This window comes from Zalophus californianus, chromosome 16, assembly GCF_009762305.2.
Source record: "Zalophus californianus isolate mZalCal1 chromosome 16, mZalCal1.pri.v2, whole genome shotgun sequence".
Classification (NCBI taxonomy): domain Eukaryota; kingdom Metazoa; phylum Chordata; class Mammalia; order Carnivora; family Otariidae; genus Zalophus; species Zalophus californianus.
The window spans coordinates 28,520,768-28,543,724 of record NC_045610.1 but is presented as its reverse complement, the minus strand read 5'-3'; the positions used below and the strand labels follow the sequence as shown (position 1 = coordinate 28,543,724).

The 22,957-nt window shown below is 49.8% G+C and overlaps 3 protein-coding genes across 6 annotated transcripts in view; all 3 read right to left on the bottom strand.

The window, feature by feature from the left end:
* Positions 1–5,337: 5,337 nt before the first annotated feature.
* On the bottom strand, positions 5,338–10,635 carry MRPS23 (mitochondrial ribosomal protein S23). Its single transcript, XM_027625588.1, has 5 exons — positions 10,483–10,635; positions 9,770–9,940; positions 7,073–7,150; positions 6,735–6,861; positions 5,338–6,328 (listed from the first exon to the last, which is right to left on the bottom strand). Exons 1-5 carry the CDS (start codon positions 10,524–10,526, stop codon positions 6,176–6,178), a joined length of 573 nt encoding a protein of 190 aa, XP_027481389.1. The 5' UTR covers positions 10,527–10,635; the 3' UTR covers positions 5,338–6,175.
* Positions 10,636–12,091: 1,456 nt separating this feature from the next.
* Positions 12,092–21,694, bottom strand: LOC113939079 (wiskott-Aldrich syndrome protein homolog). Its single transcript, XM_035724414.1, has 3 exons — positions 21,597–21,694; positions 20,109–20,739; positions 12,092–12,112 (listed from the first exon to the last, which is right to left on the bottom strand). The coding sequence occupies exons 1-3, from the start codon at positions 21,692–21,694 to the stop codon at positions 12,092–12,094; spliced, it is 750 nt and encodes a 249-aa protein (XP_035580307.1).
* Positions 19,921–22,957, bottom strand: part of CUEDC1 (CUE domain containing 1) — an 85,604-nt gene continuing 82,567 nt past the window's right edge. For all 4 annotated transcript variants that reach the window (XM_027625586.2, XM_027625585.2, XM_027625584.2 and 1 more), the window contains one exon: positions 19,921–21,720. The gene's annotated coding sequence lies outside the window, so the exon portion shown is untranslated. The remainder of the gene's footprint in view (positions 21,721–22,957) is intronic.

Here is a 22,957-nt window from a genome sequence, read left to right as displayed (position 1 = left end):
CTGCTCCCCTCATGTCACAAGACAAGGCAATCGATCAGGGCTTCAGTCCCAGGCCTGACCCGGCAAGGCCTGGGGTTTTTCCGCTACCCCACACTGCCTCTCTGCCCGCACCACTCCCCCAGTCCGTCCTCCACAGCAAATTCACAGATTTTGTCATTGACTGGAGAAGGCTGGGAAACGCTGCTCTGGGCAGTCTCTAGGGACTCAGCCAGTTAGCTCCTTCCTCTCCTGCTCCCACTGTGGTGCAAACATGGTCGGTTTCCCCCACAGGCCTTTGTCATTTGTCCTGTAGCCTATCAGCTCCCATCTTTACCCTATCCCAGGCACCCCAGGACCTCGGCTTCCTAAACCTCAGCCAGAACATTATTTTACAAGGACACTCACCAACCTTGAAAGGCAAGTACCCCAAGGCAAGGAAATAAAATTAATGTGGTTGAGCAGCACGAGAGTGCAGCGCCACCTAGCGGTTCTGGGGCCAAATGGTCCCGGGTGGTGACATTTTCAAACAATCAATATCTCATTATTAACCATAATCACAACCTGATGTTTACTTTTGGAGAAATGTTCAGTGGCAAGGGATGCACAAGCACTTTTCTGCATGTTTCAGAGGTCTGCGATCCTAAATGCCACAATGACTACTAAACAGTGTCCTGCCCATGAGCAAACAGGAGGGAGCAGAGATTGATTGCATATTTTTTTCATCTAAGCTACTCACCAAAAACAAAGCATCCGTTGAAGCCACTGACCTTTCACTAACTGCTGGAAGGAAAATGCTTGATAAATAATAAATAAACCACCACTTGATGTTGCTTAGAACTATCTTTTAATTAAAAGAACAGACCAACTAGAAGGTTAGGTGACTGACATTTAAGTTCCGGTCTCAGACAAGCATCAGTCGAGGGTAAAACTCTACCCCAAATGTAATTTGTCAGCCACTCAACAAAAATCCTCTGCCTGTAAGACATATGGATGGAGGGGACATAGCCTCCACTTCCTGCCTTTGCTTTCCCCTAGTGACCTCTTCATCTGAGTGCCAGAGCAAAAACAGTGTGGTTGAGCATCTCCACAGAAACTGCTCCAGTGCCGGGCTCACCCAATCACACGGCCACATGCCACACGGGGAGTGCTATCCTAGGATGTCTTCCCCATGGGAGGTGCCCTTCCTCCACCAGACAAGGTGACCTCAACCAAGTGGCTCACCGAACCTGCTCAGGCATCCATCTCCCTGAGCACCCGTCAAAGGCTCAAAACACATGACGAACCTCGCCAATCACACCTCCACCTTCTGGCTGTTCTGGAATAGAGCTCAGTAACACGGAGACCCTGAGCAAAGTACTAATCTCGTGCCCCCCCCGCCCCAACACACACCAGCTCACCGCTCCTCGTCCCTAGCTCCAAATTCCCGAGGCAGAGCCAGCACTTGCAGTCCCAGAGCCACGGCATGTCCCGGGCCCTAGAGCCCATGTAGTCAGGAAAAGAGCCAGCCTGGTTTTGAGTTAGGCCTCCTCCTAGCGGAGAGCCTGGAAGGATGGAAGAGGCCCCACAACTCCTGCGTGCCTGTCTGGGTTCCCAGAAGCAGAGGTAGGCACCAGTGCAGGGCTCAGAGAAAATCTTCTCCCACTTGAATGGCTTTTGTCAAAGAGAGAATCTGTGGAATGTTTTTAAGTGGCAAGCCATCATTTATTTACAGAGAAGGGTATCATTTAAAAAAAAATCAGGAATCCTCTGGGAGCATCAAATTTTCTATAATACTGCTTTCATGATGAGAGAACACAACACTAAGTATTACACAAAATTACAAAAAGACTTGGGTTTGCCTTTTAAGGACACATGATCAAGAATCAGGCCTCCTAAACAAAAGCAAAGGAAGAACTCTAAAAAACCTTGTGAATCCAGGACCACTTAAAAGAGCCTTGCCTTAGGGGTGCCTGGGTGGGTGAGTTGGTTTTGTCTGCCTTCAGCTCACGTTGTGATCCCAGGGTCATGGGATGGAGCCCCGCATTGCGTCGGGCTCCCTGCTCAGCGGGCAGCTGGCTTCTCCCTCTCCCTGCACCCTCCCACCCCCGGCTTGAGCTCTCTTGCTCTCTCTCTCAAATAAATAAAATTAAAAAAAAAAAAAAAAAAAAGCCTTGCTATATAGATGACGGGAGATGTGGGATCAGTTTCCTTTAACTTTCTTGTTCCTCTGTCCCTTAACTAAGAGCATTCACCTGGCCCAGCCCCCAACATCCTGTGTCTCTCTACACTCCCCTTGGAGAGCTTTCATTCTCCTGGCTCCAACCCTTACCCCTGTGCTAGGGACTTCCTCCCCATCTCCCAGATATCTAACTCATCTCTTTGTCTGCCACTTGGACGATGCACCATCACCTCTCAGTATGCTGAGAATTGAAGCCCTCTTCCCAACCTTGCTGTTAGTGATGCAGGTATTCTTCTGGTCACTCAGGTCGGTAACCTTGGCATGGCTGCAGAGACCAAAGTCTCCTCTTCCCGCCCTACCCCCTCCCTGCCGGCTCCGCCAACGCCATTCCTTTATCACATCTGGGTCAACCTTCCTTCCACACAACCACTGCTTTCACTGTTACTTCCCTGCTCAAACTTTCTGATACCCAAACTGAACAACCCCAGGTAGTTATTGAGGCCACCGTGGTCTGACCCCATACTACCTGTTCAAACCTGTTTTCCACTAAACAGAAGCATCTGTCACATATTACAAGTGGGCTTTGCATTCTGTCTCAATTTTCATATAACTAGAAGCCAAAGAGGCAAACATTATCCCTATTTTGTACTCTGAGACTGTCACAGGCACAAGGTCATACCAACAAAAACTGGAGTAACGAGAACTAGTCCCAGAACTTCAAACTTGTCTTTGCAAACTGCACTGTAACCTGGACACATGCCGTTCTCGGCTTCAGCTCAGCAAACCCACACAGAGGACCCACTCCAGAAAGGCTCTGTTTAATGCGTCAGTGGGTAAGAGTAAGAATTTCTGCACTTGTTTACTCTGAATGGAAAGAAGGTAGTTCCCTCCGGAACGGATGACGAGGGTGAGGCCAGAGTGCCAACAGCGGACCAGGTGTGCCAACTGAATGACATGCATGAGTGCAGCCCAGAAGGGACTGGAGATCTGATTTGAACATCAGGTAACATTTCCAAGCACGTACCTTTTTTTTTTGTAACCGAGCTTTATGCCCAACATGTGGATTGAACTCAGGACCCTGATATCAAGAGCCACATGCTCTACGAACTGAGCCAGCCAGGCACCCCTGAGCAGTTACCATTTGGAAATGGCAGTGAAAATACTTTCTCAAAACTGTGGTGGCAGGGAGGGTGCTCCAGGCAGAGGAAACAGCATGCCTACTTCAACTCCCCCTGCCTTTCAAGGCTCTCCGTGCAGTATTCCTGGACTAGTCTAGAGCTGACTCCTCCCCGCGACTCTACCATTATTTTGTATCATAACTTGAAAGAATTCCTGTTCATCTTGTTTCCAAAGTCACTCATCTTCCCAATTAGATTTTAAGGTCCTTGATGCAAGAATGAGCTCCCACTTCCATTCTGTCCAGGCATCTCTATGCCAACGATGGCTTTTGCCCACACCAACTGTGGGAAGGGCTCTGAATTCCCCAAAACACTTCACTTTCACTGTTTTGACTACTGAGATTCAACATAAAGGAAGTCTGCTATAAGGTCTCGTCTCTCTCCCTTCTACCAGGCTTAGGTTCTCCTCAGGGAAGAGTCTGTCTGGTTTAACAAGATGGAAAAGGAGGCGCCTGGGTGGCTCAATCAGTTAAGTGTCTGACTTCAGCTCCGGCAGTGATCCCTGGGTCCTGGAATTAAGCCCTGGGTCTGGCTCCGCACTCAGCAGCGAGTCGGCTTCTCCCTCTTCCCTCCCCCCGCCCAGTCCTGTGCGTGTGCATGGTCTCTAATAAATAAAATCTTTGAAAAAAAACACAGATTCTAACACGATCTGGAAGTGTACTGGTGAGGGTGCGGGGATACAGGCATCCCTGTATATTGCTGGCGGGAGCGTAACTGAGCAGCTTCTATGGAGGTCAACATCAAAATCAAAGACATGCTATTCCAGCAGTACCACTGTAAAGGATACACCCACAGCAGCACGGGCCTGTTTGCAGCCCAAGAAAACATAGAGCCACTTCCGTCATTCGGGCACTGATTAAACCACTAGGCATCCACACAAACGATCTGAGACATAGTAAATGGAAAAATGAGGTACAGGACAGTAAGCACAGTGTCCCCATGCCTATGCTCAAAATATTCCTGGAAAGGAAATGGCCTTGGGGGAGAGAAATAGGTGGCTGGAGATAGGTTTTGGAAAGGAGATCAGACCTTTAAATTCTGAACCATGTACCTGTATAATTTTTTTAAAAAATTATGCATCAGGGGCACCTCGGTGGCAGTCGGTTAAGCAACTGACTCTTGGCTTCAGCTCCGGTCCTGATCTCAGGATCGTGAAATTGAGCCCCGCGTCTGGCTCCGCAGTCAGCAAAGAGCCTGCTTCAGGTTCTCTCTCCCTTTCCCTCTGCCCCTCGCGCTCATGCTCTCTCAAATAAATCAATCAATCTTAAAAAAAAAAAAAAAAAAAATACGGGCGCCTGGATGGCTCAGTTGGTTAAGTGTCTGCCTTTGGCTCAGGTCATGATCCCAAGGTCCTGGGATTGAGTCCCGCGTCAGGCTCCCTGCTCCGCGGGGTGTCGGCTTCTCCCTCTGCCTCTGCTGCTCCCCCTGCTTGTGCTCTCTCGCTGTCAAATAAATAAATAAAATCTTTAAATAATAAAAATTAAAAAAAGTATGTATCAAACAACATTCTAAAAATGTCTTCATCATTATGGCAAAAAAACTGCCTTTTAAACCCCAGAAACAGAAGGTCTAAAAAAGTTAATGAGTGACACCCCCCCCCCAATTGTTCCTCTGAGAACAGAACCGTCTCTTCCCCCTGCTTAAGTCCTCCTCCCCAAGCTCGGCATTCACTGGCTGTCTATGGTTGTTGAATGGATGAAATTTACTTTCCCATCTAAAAGTAAAGCATTCCGCAAACAAGAGGAATTGCAAAACAGTGACAGGATCGGCAGGGAGATGCAGCGTGGCTGAGAATTGCTTTTGCCTCATGTACTATTCACCTTCCATTCACAGAGCACCATGTGCAAGGCCGTGCCGGGGCTGAGGTGTGGGCTCTACCCTTGGTCTACCAGGAGACAGAAGAGACTGTACACAAAGAACAGAAAAGCTACGTGAGTTTTAAAATCAGGAATTTCTGAAGCAGCTTATTACTAGTAGCTGAAAATCAGTGGCCTTAGGATCACAAATACAAAGGCTACAAGCTCAGAAGATGTCATTTATTCAGGAGAAGATATGAAAATGAAGAAAGCAGAACGGTTGGTAAGGTCTCATCACATCTCCACACCAGGGGGGGCAGGTGGATGCCAGTGGATCACGGCATCTAAATGAGCTGGCCCCCCTCCTGGCAATCCAGTTATCTACAGATGTCCTCTGAATTCAGTCTTCAGCTGGATGTAATCACTTATTCATTCAAATCTTTACTGAGCAGACTAGGTTCGGGCCTATGCTAATTGTCTCCAGCACTCTCAACCTAATCTATGAGATTAAAGCTATAGTTTTGACCTTTGTCTATCATCAATGATAGGTTCTCACTCTTACCACAAAGCACAAGTCAACTTCACCTCTCAAGTTGAAGATCAACAGTTCTATAGCAAAATGTGAAGATTATCTGCAGACAGAAAGTTGGCCCAGGGGACATACCATATGCACAAGTAAAAGCCTGATGGAGCCAGAAAAGAGAAAGATACCCGAGAATCAGATATAGCCAACCCACATGTTAACACAAAAATCCAAGCAGACCTACTCAGAACAAGTCCCATTCAAACCATACTTATAAAGGTTTCTTCATGCTATTTACAATTTTAAAGTAAATTTACTTTATAAGCAGCCAGGGAATTCTTTATTTAACACCATCCTAACATAAAAGTTCATTCAAACCATGAAACTGAGCTTTATGACAACCTAGAATTAGAAACTAAAAGAAAGCAAACATAATGCCTGAGAGACTGGGAAACATTTACACAGTCCAACTGTTAAAAACAGTTCAACATTCATCTAGTGAATACAGTTTGGATGTCAGTATACCCGGTATACAAGTTCTTCAGGGAGGTGAGAGACCTTTCGGCTGTTCTTCAGATGTCTCCAAATGCTGGTCCTGTGGAACTTCTTGCAGAGGCTGGTTTTTTTCCAATACCGTTTGGGGTTTGACACCCGTGGGTTCAGATTCCCAGGAAACGTGACTACCTTCCTTTTGCTTAAAAGACCAGACATAAATACATCACACAGATGTCACTTTCACTCCACTGACTGGCTGAAGCTGTATGACTAAACACATTCTATCATGGAGTCAAAACGTAACATTAATGTCCCAGGTCAAATTCTATTATAACAAGCAATACACATGATAAAAATCTCTAGAGAACCATAATTTCAAAAGCCCTAATGACAATTCATTTGTTCCAAGTAGCAGTCACTATCACAAAATTTTAGTGTGTGTGTACACTTTTATTTTTTTCAATTTCAGTATATTTCATCTACCAGTATTTGACCTGGTGTTCAGGGACATAAATCAAGGTTGGAGAAGGAAAACCAAGTCTTCCTTTAACTTTTAACAAATAGACAACTAACCCTAATAACAATTTTAATCAAAAAATACTCACAGTCCTTGCTTCTCCTACTCTTCTCAAAAGGACACCTGCTGCCAATAAAGCCTTCCCTGTTTCCACAAATAACTTCTCTTCATCTGTTTCTCCAAGCTTCTGTAGCTCAATGTACTTCTCCACAAACCTGGAATTCCAAGCAGACCACATCTGAGGGCTGTATATTGAGAGTCATCAAGACATGCTATTACACAGTATCAAGCATTCCCTTAACATGTCTTCCTAGAGGAGCGGCTTTTCCCTGCAGTGGAATTCAACAAAACTCCTCAAACCAATAACTAAATTCCTTAAAAAACAAAACAAAAAAAAACTAACCCACGAATTGTAAAATGGCTTACTGTTGACAGGTAGACTTGAAATTTGGATTGAACAGATCAAAAGCTTTCTGACCAGATCCATAGGCTGAATAAAATTTCCTGGAAAATACAAACAACACAATATAAATCTCCATTTACAGATCACGGCCAAGAACGGAGTAAAGAAAAATTACTAGTCCAAACATAAGTTTTTTTTTTTAATTAGTGCATGCACATGGCAAATAAACCAAATATTACAAAAAGGTACCCGATGGAAAGTTAACATTCCTGCTCACCTCTGCCTCCAACCCCCAGTTCCCTCCCAGGAAGCAACACTAACCAGTTTTTTGTGTATCCATCCAAGAATATTCTAACATACAAGCATATATGCATCTATCATTTCCTGTCCCCAGCCATATAGTTTAACTCCAAGGACAGAAAACACTATTGTACATCCTGCCTCTTCTACTTAATAGTTCTTAGAGATCATTTGAAATCAGCGAACTTAGATTGTTCCAATCCTTTGCTCCTTTCAACAGTGGTGCAATGATTAACTTTACCAATATTTCTTAGTACACTGTGAAAATGAGTCTGGAATAAATTCATAAAAACAGTATTACTAGCTCAACGTATGTGCATTTGTAATATGGCCTTCCAAACTGCCAAATACTCCCCAAAGTGGCTGTGTCAATTTACGTTCACACCAGTAATGCATGAGAATGTCTATTTCCCCATACCCGGGCCAAATTCTATTTTCCAACTTTTTGTTTTGTCCACTTGACAGGTGAAAAATTGTAACCCGTTTTATTTTTGCCTTTTCTTATGAAATAGAATGGACATCTTTTCATGTTTAAAAGCAAAGTGAATTTCCTTTTCTGTGCGCTACCCATGTTCTTTGCCTTCCATTTGGTGGGTTTTTTCTACTGATTTATAAGCAAACTATAGCAGTATAAATAGGAAATCAGCCTGTCATACTTGCTGCAAAATTTTTTTCCCAACATGTTGGCTGACTTTTGTTTCTGCTTGTGGTACGTTTTTTGGGCAGAAAATTTTAATATTTTCATCTATGGCTTCTGGGTTTTATGTTATACTTACAAAGGTCTTTATCACTCAGATTATTTTTAAAATTCTCCCATGTTTTCTTCTAGTACTTTTTTTTTTTTAAGATTTTATTTATTTGACAGAAAGAGCACAAGCAGAGGGAGCAGCACGCAGAGGCAGAGGAAGAAGCAGGCTTCCCACCGAGCAGGGAGCCCGATGCGGGACTCGATCCCAGGACCCTGGGATCATGACCTGAGCCGAAGGCAGATGCTTAACCGACTGAGCCACCCAGGCGTCCCTTCTTCTAGTACTTTTATGCTTTCATTTTTTACATTTAGGTTTTGCTATGTCCGGAATTAATATTTTGTTGTTATAAGTTCTTTAAAATTATTAAAAACACTAAAAAAAAGCTGCAAAAATAAAGTTCAAAAAATTACTTAAATGCAAGATATTATTATTTTGACATTAACAGTAATAAAAGAAGGAGCAGTAAAATATTCCACATTCTCCAATGACCTATCACCTAGCTCCTGCTATTCACACAGAAGCACAAATGATTTTTTTTTTTTTTTTAATTTTTAGAGATCAAGAGCATGGGCAGAGAGGAGGAGAGGGAGAGGGAGACTCCCAAGCAGACTTCCGGTGGTAGAGCCCAATGCAAGGTTCAATCCCAGGCCCCTGAGATCATGACCTGAACCAAAAACATGAGTCGAATGCTTAAATGATTAAGACACCCAGGTGCACCCACAAATGACTTTAATGTATAAATCCTGACCAACTGCATGCAATGAGCCTACCCAGAAAAGCAATGACAAAGTATTTAATGCCCCCAAAGAGCTCAGGAACTACCGTGAAAATTTCCAAGTAGCGCAAAAACATACTTTTCTCCTACCTCAATGAGTGTTGGGGGCCAGGGGAGGAGATTCCTCAAATGAAAGGGGCCTAGACCTCAAATGAGAATATAATGACTTCATAAATTGTTTCCTTACATCCAGAAATAGAGAATAAGGGGACGGGGGCACCTGGGTGGCACAGCTGACAGAGAATCTGACTCATGGTTTTGACTCAGGTCACAGTCTCAAGGTTCTGAGATCGAGCCTCGCCTGGGGCTTCATGCTCAGCACAGAGTCGGCTTCTCTCTCTCTCTCCCTCTGCTCTTCCCCTGTGCTCTTGCGTGCACGCGCGCATGCTCTCTCTTAAAAAAAAAAAAAAGAAGAAGAAATACCTGTTACCCTGAATAACATACAACCTCCAATCTTAATATTTATGAAAAAAGAATCATACAAATTCTGGGTACTAAAAATTGACATCAGTATTTGAGGGAAAGAGCTGTGCCACTGCATTCCCAGTGAACTGACCTCCTTGAGCCTCACAGTCTTCACAAATAAAATGGAGAAAATATACTCATCTTGTAGGGTCAGAATAAGGCCTAAGTTAGAGAATGTTTTTTAAGGGCTTAGCATAGTGCTAAGAGAGGCACAGAAACGGGTAGCTATAATTGCAATTATCAGTCCATTGCTGGCTTCCAGATTCTACTTCCCAGAACCTGTTTCTGAATTCCTAACTTGGTAGATACACAAGACCTTCTCCACAGGGCAGGCCCTGGCTCGACTCCCACTAAAGTTACCAGACTACTAGCTAAATCCTTCCTTCTGAAGTTCTGCTGTCTCCTGTCCATCATGTGGGCTTTGTACTCACGCTCTAATCCTATCCTCGGGGTACAGGATGTCCTGGATGGCAGCTTTGGCCTTGCCATATCGCAAGCGGGGCCTTCGGAAGACAGGCTCTCTCAGCGGGGGAAAAGCATTATATATGTCAAACCAGAGGGGCTTCTCATTCAACACCCCAGCTCGAATCAGGTCCCGAGTCCTTAAGGAAGGAAAAATAACGAAGGACAGTCAGTTACAACAGCCTGTCTAAGCCCCTGAATCAGTCTAGCACAGTCTGGGGCATCAGTGGGATCACGGAGTCCACAAGACAGAACCGGAAGAAGGCCACAGCAGGGGTGTTCCCCACCTACACTTATTTCCATATTCCAGAGCGCCCTAACAAAGCTCAGGGGTTAAGTCCTATTTTTCTCATGTGCGTCCCACTCCCCTCGCCCCATCCCCGTCGCGTCGAAGAAAAGACAAAGATGGCCCAGTCGGGCCCATCATCATCTTCCTAGAGAACTCCACTCGGGCAGGGGAGAGGTGCACTCTTGAGCGGGAAAGATACATTCAGGTAGTGGCGCCGTCAAGCACACCTATTCAGAGACAGGAGAGAGAGCACGAGCGGGACTCACCCGGCTCAGACTCCCGCACTCCGGAGAAGGCCTCGCCCTGCTCTGACCCACCCAGAAGGAGCGTGAGCTGTCGAGGGCCCCCGTCCGGAGGAGGCACCCTCAGCCCACACCGGCTTCGACCACGCACCGCGAGAAAACGCTCCCCACGGTCTCCAGCCGGCTCCTCGCCATGGCGGCCGCCTCGGACGCTCGCGGCCTGGGACTACCGGAAGCGGAAGCGCCAGCGGCAGGCGAAATGGGCGTAGGCTGCTGGCCGAGCCGAGGATCGCGGCGGTCTCTCCGCAGCCGCCGCCGGAGAGCCGAGCCAGGCAGAAGCAAAGGATGGGCCGAACTGGCGCGGCCCTCGCCCCCGGCCAGGCTCAGACGGGAGCACTCGACAGCCGAGCCGAAAGGGCGGGAGCGGGTCAGAGCCGGGCAGAAGCAATAAATGACCGAGCTAGAGGAGGGATTCACGCTGGCGCTGGCGTTAGTTACCCTTTCGGCTCTGGCGGAGCCAACTCCAGTCGAGAAGGTGGGGCGGCGCGGAGGGAAGATTGATGGGGAGGAAGGAGGCAGGCGCAGCCAACTAGGTCAGGACACAACGTAAAGGCAGAGATGACAGGTCACACCGGGGCTAGGTCCGGACTACGCCTTGCGTTGCTTGGAGACACAGGCTGCGCAGAAGGAAACCGAGGCCGGGGACGGGCAGGCACTGGCCCAAGGTCACACTAGCGCCCGAGCCTCCGTCCTCGGTGCCCTGCTGTGCGGCGCGCCCCGGGAGTCCGTTGGCCCCGGAGCTGCCTCCCGCATCCGCTGCCCTCGGGGTGCTGCGGGGCAACTAGTAGTTTCTCCGCGGGAGACGTCTCAGGCTCGCTCCTCCTTGGAGCTGAAAAAGCAAAAGTGAACAGAACAAATTCGGCGATGGGGACTCAGAAACCTGGGGAAAGTAACCTCTCAGGGTGACCTTTTGGTCCAATAATCATACTTTGGGTAGAGTACCCCAGAGAAATCAAAGCTCAATTTCCTTACTTGTGCAAAGATCGTCATTGCAGCATTGCAGTGGGGAAAAAAGTCGAATGGAAGGCTATTGTTCATATAGCCTATGCAATCCTATGCAGCTATTACAATGAACAAGTTATGTCCCTGTGTGTTTACCTAGATGCATACCCATGACTAATAGTTAAATGAAAAAGGAAGTCGCAGAAAAACATTTTAGTGGGATCCTAACCTGTTCAAAGAAAAAAGAAAACACCTTTATATGTGTGTGTATGAAGATAGAAACTGTGTGGAAGGCACACAAGACTGTGAACATTGGTTATCAACAATCTTGAGACTGCAAGAGAAGATTTTTTTTTCCTTTAGATATCCCTCAGAGTTTGACCTGTAAAGAGTTTTTATTCATATTTGAACTTTTTAAGCCAATGAAATGTTTTGAATCACATACACACAAAATAGCTCCTGGGAGCCCATTCTCACCTTCGTCAGCCAGAAGGAGCAGCAAGTCATCCCAGAGCCTTCCCACTCTATGGGAGGCTGGTAAGGAGGAGGGAAGTAATGTTTGAGGAGCAGTTACTGCTTGTTTGTGTTATCTTGGAATCCACACACCTACCCAGAAGGCAGCTATTATTAGTCTTATTATAGATGAGAAAGTGAGGCCACAGGGGGTGAAGTAACTTATCAGATACCTGAGTGACAGAGCCAGGCTTCCAGCACAGGTTGGGCCCTTTCCAGAACCCACAACCCTCCTTAGTTATGCCTCAAGCTGGAGACAGGTAGACCTACGGAGGTGGGACAAAGCTGGCCCCAGGCCTAGGGGCCAGGGTGACCCAAGGCCCAGGTTTACACTAAACGGTGGGTTTCACTGTTGCCACAAGGCCCTGTGACACAGGGAAGAGAGAACACAGTTCTGGCTGCTGGGCCAAATGTAGAGATTCCAATCTCCCAGTCGTAGGAAGGTCTGGAAGACTCTACTTTAGGGAGAGCAAACATGCTCCCAGCTAAATATAGTCTTCCCAGCCTCATAACAAGTTTCTAATTCTGTCTAAGTCAGAGCTAGCCACAGACACACTTCCCCTCCCCCACTCGGACCTCCCCCCCCAACCTCCTGACCTCCCCCCTCCCCAGGCCACTGCAGTGACTGCTGGTAAAGAAGTAGAAGGCGGGCGCCTGGGTGGCTCAGTTGGTTAAGCGACTGCCTTCGGCTCAGGTCATGATCCTGGAGTCCCGGGATCGAGTCCCGCATTGGGCTCCCTGCTGAGCAGGGAGTCTGCTTCTCCCTCTGACCCTCTTCCCTCTCGTGCTCTCTATCTCTCATTCTCTCTCTCTCAAATAAATAAATAAAATCTTAAAAAAGAAGTAGAAGGCTTTATTCCACAATCAGGGAGGAGAGCCAAGAACCCAAACCCTCAACAGGGGAGGAATTGCAAGGTGGGAATTTTTCTTCTAGATCTTCTTAAGAAAGTTCCTTTCTCTTCTGAGCCTTGAAAGTTTCCCCTCCGGCATCCTATTTAATGCCTCGGTGACTGAGACAGGGGAATGCTGGTGCGTAGATAGGAGGACCACGGGGATGTGGGAGCAAGATGAATCGGGAGCCCTCTGAGCCTGCAGCAGGAAGTGTGTGCCCCAGGGAGCATTCATTCATGAAAGGGAAGAAGCTGTCAGGCAGCTGGGGGCAGGCAAACTGGACCTTAGAGGCTTCTGTCTTTTCACCCAGGACCTCTCAAGGCTGCAAGGGACTGATGCGCTCGTGCCAAGCACTGCACCAGGAATCTGGATTCTCTCGTTCAACTGTTCAACTACCTGATACCACCACAGGTAATGTCCTGGCGATCTTACACAGAAGGAAAGAGAACCTATAAACTCTCCAAAAGGCCATATGCCTTCCACTACACTGCTCGACCCCTATACATGTGCCCACTAAGTAGTGTCAACTCTCTGCGTGGCTTGCTGCAAGAGTAGAAGCCTCCATTCGTTAAAGCCCGAATCGTAGCCCCGGGCACTTAGTGCTGGAACATGACAAGTCTGATGGCAGTTCCAGCATCATTGCTGCTCTTGTGCCCCGTAAGCCACCGACTGCCACCTGGGACTGCAGCATTTTCGTATTCCATCAACTGCCACTGTTGTTTTATTTTCTTGTTATATGACCCATTTCTCCCACAAGCATTTAAGCACCGACCTGACCCTGTGCTGAGTCCTGGAGAAGCTGACCATCCAGTGGGGGAGACAGAGAAGCAAATTCATAATGGATAAGTTAGGTGCCGAATAGCATGTGGATTATAGTAGTCGGCTAGGGCAGCCATAACAAGGTACCACAGACGGGGTGGCCTCGGTACCAGAACTGTATTTTCTCACAGTTCTGGAGGCCGGAAGTCCGAGATCAACTTGGCAGGGCTGGTTGCTCCTGAGGCCTTCTCTCTCTGGCCTGCAGATGGCCACCTGCTCCCTGTGTCCTCATGTGGTCTTCCCTCTGTGTCTGTGTCCTCTTCTTATGACACTGGTCATATTGGATCTGGGCCCAACGTAATGGCCTCATTTTAACTTCAATATCTCTCTCTTTTTTTTTAAGATTTTATTTATTTATTTGACAGAGAGAGACACAGCAAGAGAGGGAACACAGGCAGGGGGAGTGGGAGAGGGAGAAGCAGGCTTCCCGCGGAGCAGGGAGCCCGATGTGGGGCTCGATCCCAGGACTCTGGGATCATGACCTGAGCTGAAGTCAGATAGTTAACCAACTGAGCCACCCAGGTGCCCCCCACCTCTTCTTTATCTATTCATCAATGGATATCGGGGTTCTTTCCATAATTTGGCTATTGTCCATAGTGCTGCTATAAACATTGGGATGCAGGTGCCCCTTTGAATCAGCATTTGTATGTATCCTTTGGATAAATACCTACTAGTGCAATTGCTGGGTCGTAGGGTAGTTCTATTTTTAACTTCTTGAGAACCCTCTATACTGTTTTCCAGAGTGGCTGCACCAGCTTGCATTCCCACCAACAGTGCAGGAGGGTTCTCACAAGGTGGCCTCTTCACACACAGCTCTGTCCCCAGCTTCCAGTCCCTGTTCCCTCCCCTGCCCCCAAAGGCCTAGTTTCAGCAAACTGTGCCCCTCTGTCACTAGCCAAAGGCTCTAGGCCATCTTTTATGGCTTCCCGACACTCTGCCCACCTCTTTATGAAGAGTGCCCTTATTTATATAGTGCCTGGGAGTGTGTCAGACAAAAAGAGAAAAAGCACCCCCACCAGCAGAACGGCCTTGGTAAGTAAAAATCCCAGCATATTGATGAAATCATTAATACTGCTACTCACCTTTGGCAGAGGGCCAGGGTCAGGGAGAAATTAGCTGCTTGCCTTAAAAGAGGAGGAAAACAATATATTCAGTACAAAGCACTGGGACCAGGAGGATGAAAGACAAGGGGGGAGATGTTCAAGGAGGAGGCAGGAGTACCATCTCCCCACCCCCCCACGCTGTTGTGCGCTCTGTCTTCTGGCCCAGCATGCTCCTCAGAAGCCCACACCTCCCCTTCCTTTCAAGAGTCAGCCAGCAGGGCACTTAATCCCCCAGCACACATTCTGCCAAACTCTGCTCCCTCCCTCCCTGAACTTATCCCTCTCAAAATGTGGTGTTGTGACTCTGTTTACCTGTCTGAGTCTCTGCCTGGGCCTCTCTGAGGGCAGGAACAGGGTCTCCTATCTCTGCCTCCCCATACCCAGCCTGCTGCTTGGCCCAGAGCTGACTCTCAAGAGTTTTCTAATGAACAACATGGATGAATAAAGCCAAGTTCGCACAAATGAGGATGGAGCCATCCCAGCCCCCCTTCCTGGAGGCCTTCCTCAGATAGACTCTGGGTGTATGGGCAAAAGCTGTGGTTGAATGGAAATAATCCTCCACACCTCCCCCCGCCCCCATGAACCTGGTCATTTCTAGTTCTGGCTATCCTCTGTACCTCACTGACAGATCCATTTTACAAACCCCTGGGCCTCAGCTTTGTCATCTGCAAAATGGGCATAATCGTAGCACCCACCATAGAGCCTTGTTGTGAGGAGTCAGTGGGTCATTATCTTCAGAATATTAAAACAGTGCCTAGCATATAGGCTCAGTAAATAAGATGATGATGTTTTCTGACCATTCCACATTTAAGAGCAACGAATCACAATTTATTAATCACACCTAACAATTTGCAAAGCATGTTCACACAGCCGCCCATTCATTTCTTCGGCCAACAGTCTTGCCCACAACAAGAATCCAGTTCGAGCAGAGGAAAGAGAAGCACTTTATGCCTTTACCCACTCTGCATCACCATGGCTCCTTTTGTAGCCAAGAAAACGGGAGCCAGCTGGGCCTGAAGCAACAATCTGGCCTTTTATTATTAGAATTAAAGAGCAATTGGAATCACTCTGGAGCTTTCCCAGCAGAGGATGCGACCCTTGAAGGCAGATGTTTCAGGCTGCTGTGGGCCCCTCTTTTCTTGTGGAAGGCAGAGCAACTCCATCCTCAATGTGCACCTGAACCTCCGAAGATCTTGGAAAGTGCAGATCGTGACTCAGGAGGTCTGGGGTGAGGACCCAAACTCTGAATTTTGAACAATCTCCCAAGTTGATGCCAATGTTGCTAATCTGCAGCTAGGGCAACGGACTGGCCCAAGTTTGCCCAGGACTCTCCCAGTTTTAGCACTGAAACTCGCACATCCGAGGGAAGCTTAGACCTGGAAGACCAGGACAGTTGGTCACTGTGTCCACAGAGCACACTTTGAGTGAGAAGGACGTAGCCAGCTGAGTTTGTGCTGAGCTTTGCATCCCCTCACTCCAGAGTCCCTGGAATAATCCTCTTGACCTGATAAAGAATTGTGACTCTTTAATCTCTAGAAATGACAAGGGTGGCTGCTGGTTTTGTGGGGCCTCAAGCTTATGTAATCTTAGTGGCTCTTTTAAGGAGAAAAAAAAGCACAAAAATATCTTTGTTTTGCAAAATTTGCAAAACACATAACCATGAAAATAGAGTAAATTCCCTTCTGTCTCTTTGGTCTCTGGCCAAACAGGTGCTCACTTCCTTCTGGGAGCATGATGTAGGCTTCTCAATGGCCAATTCTAAGAGACACCACCAGGTGGCAGTAGATTTACACAGCCCTCTTCAACCCCCGCCAGGCCCCCGCCCATCTCCAGAAATTTCTAAATCTTCCTCCAGATGGCCTAGCCAGCTAATCCAACAAATTAATCTGTGCTGTGATAATGGGCAAAAGAGTTCATGTGCTTCTCTCTAAATAGCATATTTTCCATTTAATGGAAATGCTAAGAGATTGTTTTTAAAACCAAATAAAGAGTGCTAATAGGTGAGTTCCAGGCACAGTGTTGGATACACATCACTATGGAAATGTTTTTAATCAGGGAGACCTTTCTGTGCTCAAAGGATTGCATCTATGGAGGAGTTCTAGGTCTTATCACCTGTTCCTCCGCCCCAATATATAGCTTATTATGTACCAGTTTGGGAGTTCAACTGCCTGCGTAGTGAGTACTACCACTTACTGAGGGTCATGTTGAGTAAGGACCTTAACATCTCTGTGTCTCAGTTTCCTGATCTGTGAAATAGGAGTGATAATACTGATTTCACATAATAGTGGTGGGGATTAGGTAAAATAATGTATATAAAGCACCCCCAAAAATTTGCATACAGAGGCCACTCCATAAGCCACTATCGTCTTCATCATCCCATGCCTTGCCTGCCTTCTGCAGACAAAATTCTCCGTCCTTCCTCCAACCTCAACCCCCTACCAGCTGCCTCAAGGGAACAGAGGGAGGGTTGAGCCCCCAGCATGGTAATAATCAGGCCAGTTCTGGGCACAGCATTCTCCAGACCCATGATCTCCTCGAAAGCTGGGGCTCAGCCCTAGTGACACTGAAGCACACAAAGCGGTAGGGGCACTGGCTGGGCCAGAACTCCAGATAGCCCAGCCCAGCACTTTTGCAGGAGGTAACTCTCCAAGTATCACCTTGTGGATACCAAGAGCCCAACATCTGCCGATGAGCCTGGCATGTGAGGGCAGATGGATAAGGGGGTCTTCTGGTGGAGCCGGACTCCCTCCTAGATCCTAGGAGGACACTGTTCCACACGGAGGGACTCCTCGTGGAGCAGAGGCTTCATCTGCTGTGCATCTTCATCTTCCTGTTGGATCTGGGAAGCTCTCTTTGCCTCTTCTCCCCACATCCCCTCTCTGGTTACAGTCACCTTCAGTCAACTACACTAAAAGGCAAAAGGGTGAATGGTTATCAAACTTTGCTGCGTATTAGAACCACCTGAGGAGCTTTTGCAATCTGATTCCCAGATGTATGATCTAAATCCCAAACCAATGAAATCAGAATCTTTTGAGAATGAGACCCAAATTTGAGAAATAATTCCAATATGAAGCACCTGGCTGGGTGAGTCAAAAGAGCGTGCAACCCTTAATCTTGGGGTCATGGGTTCCAGCTCCATGTTGGGTATATATATAGAGAGAGAGAGAAAGAAAGAGAGAGAGAGAAAGAAAGAGAGAAAAAATAATTCCAATGTACAGCAAGTTTGAGAACCAGTATTGTAGAGTGGTGTTTCTCCAGCCTCAATGTGCATTCAAGGCACCTGAAGAGTTTGTTAAAACGGACATTCTAATCCAGTAGGTCTAGGGTAGACCCTGAAATTCTGTGCTTCTATCAGGCTCCAGATGATACAAATGCTGCTGGTATGTAGCACAAATTTTGAGTAGTAAGGTTGTAGAACAGTGCTTCTCAAACTTGGCATGTATCAGAATCATCTGGAGGGCTTGTTAAAATATTCACAGTTTCAGATTCAGTAGATCTGGAGTGGGGCCCCCGGTATCACTGATGCTGTGGGCGCATGAGCCCACTTTGAGCAGCAGGGCTAGAGAGCACAGAACAGAGGTTTTGGAATCAGGCTGCCCGGGGCCCTGTTTCTGGCTTCACACCTTGCTAGCTCTGCAATACTGCCAGTTATTTAACCTTTCTGAATTGTCATTTCATCATCCATAAAGTGGCCATTATTGAGTAAGATTAATTGAGCTAATATGAAACACCTACCAGACTTCCCAGTGTGCTGGTCCTCCAACTTGATTGCAAATTTAAATTACCTGAAGAGCTTTAAAATAAATCACTCCATGGTTGTTGATTTAATTGGACTGGTGGACTGGGGTACTGAGCATCAGGATTTTTTTTTTTTTTTTTTTTTTAAGCACGCAGGTAATTCTGTGCGGCCAGTACTAGGTAGTGGCCTGGCTCTGTGTCTCCCAAACACAAGAATCAGATTGCTGGGCAACACTCCCTGAGTCTCCGACTCGGTATGTCTAGGGTAGGGCTGAGAATTGGCATTCCTAACGAGTTCCTAGGTGTCAGTACCATGCTCTGGGATTACACACCTATCAGCATAGGGCCAGGGTGCCTGGCGGGCTCAGTCAGTAGAGCATGTGATTCTGGATCTTTCGGTTGTAAATTCAAGACCCACGATGGGCATAGAGATTACTTAAAAATAAAATCTTTTTTAAAAAAGCGTACAGAGTAGGGTTAGGTTAAAGAATAAGCTTGGTTTGTCCACCTGCAAACAGTAGGTATGGAGAGCATCACCTGTCCCCCCGAGGTCCGCCTGGGGGTGAGGGAGAAACTCTTTTTTTTTTTTTTAAAGATTTTTATTTATTTATTGAGAGAGAGAGAGAGAATGGTAGAGAGAGAGCATGAGAGGGAAGAAGGTCAGAGGGAGAGGCAGACTCCCTGCTGAGCAGGGAGCCCGATGCGGGACTCGATCCCGGGACTCCAGGATCATGACCTGAGCCGAAGGCAGTCGCTTAACCGACTGAGCCACCCAGGCACCCGGGAGAACCTCTTTCTAAGGAGGGCAGGAGGGACCCGCCATTGTTCCTCCAGACACTGCGCTCAAATGTGGCATGGGGTAAGAGAGGTGGCCTTGGCCTGGGTGACTGGGAGCCCAGAAACAAGATGTGTGGGTGGAAGCCACAAGGAAACCTTTGGGCTCCACACAAGGAAGAACTTTTTAACCTTGAGAACTGCTGTCTGGAAAGGTCACCAGCTTCCTCTTTTGGCGGTGAGTTCCCTGGCACGGGAGGTAGTCCGGCAGAGCTGCGGACTAGGGTAAAAGCTAGAGGTACTTGCCGGGGAAGATCTCTGCGGGCCTTTGAAGTCTGACATTGCACATCCCTGCAGCCTCCCCTCAGCCTCACTCCAGAAGCTTTCTGTTTATTTGGGGAAGTGACGGGCTGGAGCTTTCCCGACAGACCGGCTTTTCCCCTTGGTGTTTTCCTTCGCCTATCAGCTAGCGGTTTACTTTCCCAGGGCAAACAGGAAAGCGCCTGCGCTTAGCAGAGCCAGCAGGTTGGCGAGGTTGCTGTGCGGGTAGCAGGTGTCGCCTCCTGAGCTCACTGTGGCCAGGGCTGAGCCCTTGGGGCCTTACACACGCTGCGGGTTAACCGGTTGGGGGGGGGGACGGGGAGGGGGGCGAGGCAGGTGGCCCTCGGGAGGGACAGGGGCTCGGGGGGCAAACCCTGCCCAGGGCAAGAAGAGAAGGGTCCAGCCCACACCGCGGGCCACATCAGAGCACCAAGAGAACACCAAGTCTTTATTACAGGAATTCCTATGAAACAGCTCCAAGAAAAAACCCACACATAGGAGAAAAAACGACTAACAAAGCAACACACACAGACTTGGGGCTGGGGCTTTCCCGCCATGCGCTGGGAGGGGTCCGGGCCACAGCCCAGAGACCTCTCCTCTGCCCCCGGGGCCGGACCGTCCGGAGCTCTGGCTGGCGGCCCGGGGGCTCCTCGGGGTCGGGGGGGGGGGGGCAGCACGGGGCCGAATCGCAGGGAGCAGCGGAAGGCGGGCGGCCCCGCGCCAACGCCCCAGGCCCCGCGCGGCCGCCACACTTGGTCAGGCTCCGCGGCGGCGAGTCCCGTCCCCCCAGCCCCCGGGGGCCGCCCCTCCGCCGCGCGCGCCGGGGAAGCGGGGCCTCGGCGTAGGCCCTGGCCTCCGCGGAACGAGGTGCCATGGCGCTCGCCACGCCCTCATTATCTCGGGGTGACGCCCGGGCTCCCGCTCCCAACCCCCCCACCCCGCGCTTGGGCTGGGCTGGTTCCCCGCTGCGGGGGGGAGGGGGCGGGGGCGGGGACCCCCTCGTGCCTGCCCAGGCTCCCCGGCTCTCCTCCGGAGAGGTCAGCGCGCTCCCGTCCTGGAGGCTGGCCGGAGAGACCGGGCCAGCCGCCTCCCGCTGGCAGTGCTTGGTGCCCGCTAAGGCTTGTGGAACCCGAGAGCGCGTCCTCACGTCATTGCCCTTCTCGTTCTTGGCCAGAGGCACCCAGCAAACCCGTCCGCCCCGGGTGCCCCCACCGCGGCTGGCAGCCTTATCTCCTCGCTCCTCAGTCCTGCACTTTCTCAAGGGTCACCTCAGAACCTGCTGCTGCCCACCCTTAGTGACAGCAGGACTTCTATTCAGAGCCACCCCCCCCCCCCGCCCCGCCGTGAGCCCCCGCTGTTGAGTGACTGCAGGGTCCCATCCAGAACAGCCTTTTGTCTTCTGCCACAGTCAAGAACACTCCTGCCTAGCCATACTCCTCCAGCTCCGGGGTGGCCCCCTCCCCATCCCTGCTGGGGGCCGTGCCAACCCCTTAACGGAGGCAGCTGGTGGGGCCCTGGCAGGGTGGTCCGTTAGGAGCTAACTCTCTACAGGGGCCCATCACTCCTCAGAGGGAGCCTGAGTGACTGCCCGGCGCTCTCCCACCCAGGGCTCTGTCCAGGGCTCGTACCAAGGGTCCGCAGCCCTGGGGGGGGGAGGCTGAGATGCAGGAAGCCATGGGAATAAAGGGCCCAAGGTGCCCAGAAAGGAGCTGGGGATGGGGATAGGGGGTCAGGCAGTGTCTGTGACCCAGGAGAGATGGGGAAAGGAGAGGGGGCAGGGGCTCCACCTTCAGGGGCTTCACCATCCTGCCCTTTTGGGTACTCCAACCTTCGCCTTTTTTCTGGGATTTTTTTAAGAAGGTGGTGGAGGTGGGGAGCGGGGGTGGGGGGGTGGGGGGTGGGGTGGGGGAAGGTGGTGGGAGTTCCTGCACTTCCACTCATTGCCCATAGAACAGCCTGGCTACAAAAGGGGCTAGGACTGGCGGCTGCCCCCAGGGCCCCAGGTCCTTCCTCCGATCACAGCACAAAACTCCAAAGTTCTAAGTCCCCTGGAAAGTGGCAGTGACAGTGGCAGTGCTGGGGCTGGACGTGGCTGAAGAATCACCAGGCCTCAGTCCTCGGCGCCATCTGTCCGGCGGCAGCTGGGCCCTTACGCCTGGGGGCCGGTTTGGCTCTCCGGCTGCCCCCACCGGGTCGGACCATCTCCGGCAAGGAGGAAGCACTGGCAGCTGGTGGGGACAAGAGATGGGAGAAGCCTTTTTCAATGGAGCCCAGCGGTCTTTCCTTGTCAGCAGTCCCTGTAGAGATGGTTTTAGGCAGAAGGTCCCAAAGACAGGCGCCCTCTCCTTCTTCCAGGGACTCTATGCCAGCCTTGGAACTCTGCCCGAGGTCATGTCCCGCCCCCCACATCCAAGCTCCAGGAACAGCAGGAGCAGGGCCTCTGGCAGCCACAGCTGGAGTTGGGGGCTGGAAGTCCAGGTGGAAGCAAGCGTACAGGGAGGGCTGAGAGGTGGGGAAGTGGCCAGCCCGTTCTGGGATGCAGCAGTGGCTCAGAGGGGCTGCACCAAGGGCACCCGTAGGGGCAGAAAACAAATTAGGGTCAGAGTTTGGTAGGCCCCACACACCAGGCCGAGGAGTTAATAAGCCCCTACTAGGAGGGCTCACTCCAAGAGCAAGGGCGAAAGGGCAGAAGAGTGGTGCCCGGGGGACGGGTGAGCAGAGTCAGGGCCGTGAACCACACTAGCAGCTGCGAACCAGGCGATGCGAGTCTACCAGCGCAGGGTGGAAGGGAGAGGAGAAATGAAATGGGCAAGTCTGGGGAAGATGCTGTCTGGCTTCCAGTGACTTCAGACCCAGGGCTGGGAAGACGGTCACGGGCACAGCTGGGATGCGGAGTGAATGTGGAGGACAGCCTGAGAGGGAGGGGCCCATTGCACGGGGGTCCTGCTGTTGCTAGGAAAGAGGGTGGTGAACTGCCAGAGAGCGGGAGCGAGAGAGTCAAGGCCAGAGCCCCCGGAAGAGCTGGGACTGTGGCACTGGGAGGAGCCCCGGGAGAAGCGCGGAAGAGGAACAGCAGAGAGGAAGAAGGCCCCGGATTCCTGGGCCACAGCGGTGGGCGGGGAGCAGTCCCAAGAAAGACGGTGGGCGTGGCATGCACAAGAAAGACGGTGGGCGTGGCATGCACGAGAAAGACGGTGGGCGTGGCATGCACGAGAAAGACGGTGGGCGTGGCATGCACAAGGGAGCACCAGAAGATGCAGAACGGAAGGCCCTGGCTCTGGGGTGACCTTCCTGCATCAGTCTGGGGGTGGTGGGAGGGCTGCCGACCTGCAATGGGTGAAAGAAGATGCCATGTTTTTTGCAAGTTGGGCAATGAAGGAAAATAGCGAAACCTCTTGGTTTTGAAGATGGGGAGGGGGAGGAGGAGGAGGGTGTAGACTTGAGGAAGGAGCTGGAAAGGGAAAA

Coding starts and splice junctions, on each gene's coding strand:
- MRPS23 (XM_027625588.1), bottom strand. CDS start 10,526: ATGGCGAGGAGCCGGCTGGAGACCGTGGGGAGCGTTTTCTCGCG. Junction 7,151..9,769: donor CCCGAGGATAGGATTAGAGC/GTGAGTACAAAG, acceptor TGTATTTTCCAG/GAAATTTTATTCAGCCTATG. Junction 6,862..7,072: donor TTCAAGTCTACCTGTCAACA/GTAAGCCATTTT, acceptor TTGGAATTCCAG/GTTTGTGGAGAAGTACATTG.
- LOC113939079 (XM_035724414.1), bottom strand. CDS start 21,694: ATGGTCCGACCCGGTGGGGGCAGCCGGAGAGCCAAACCGGCCCCCAGG. Junction 20,740..21,596: donor GCGCCGAGGACTGAGGCCTG/GTGATTCTTCAG, acceptor GAGAAAGTGCAG/GACTGAGGAGCGAGGAGATA. Junction 12,113..20,108: donor GCCAGCCAGAGCTCCGGACG/GTCCGGCCCCGG, acceptor CCACCTCCGTAG/GTCTACCTGTCTCCAGCTTG.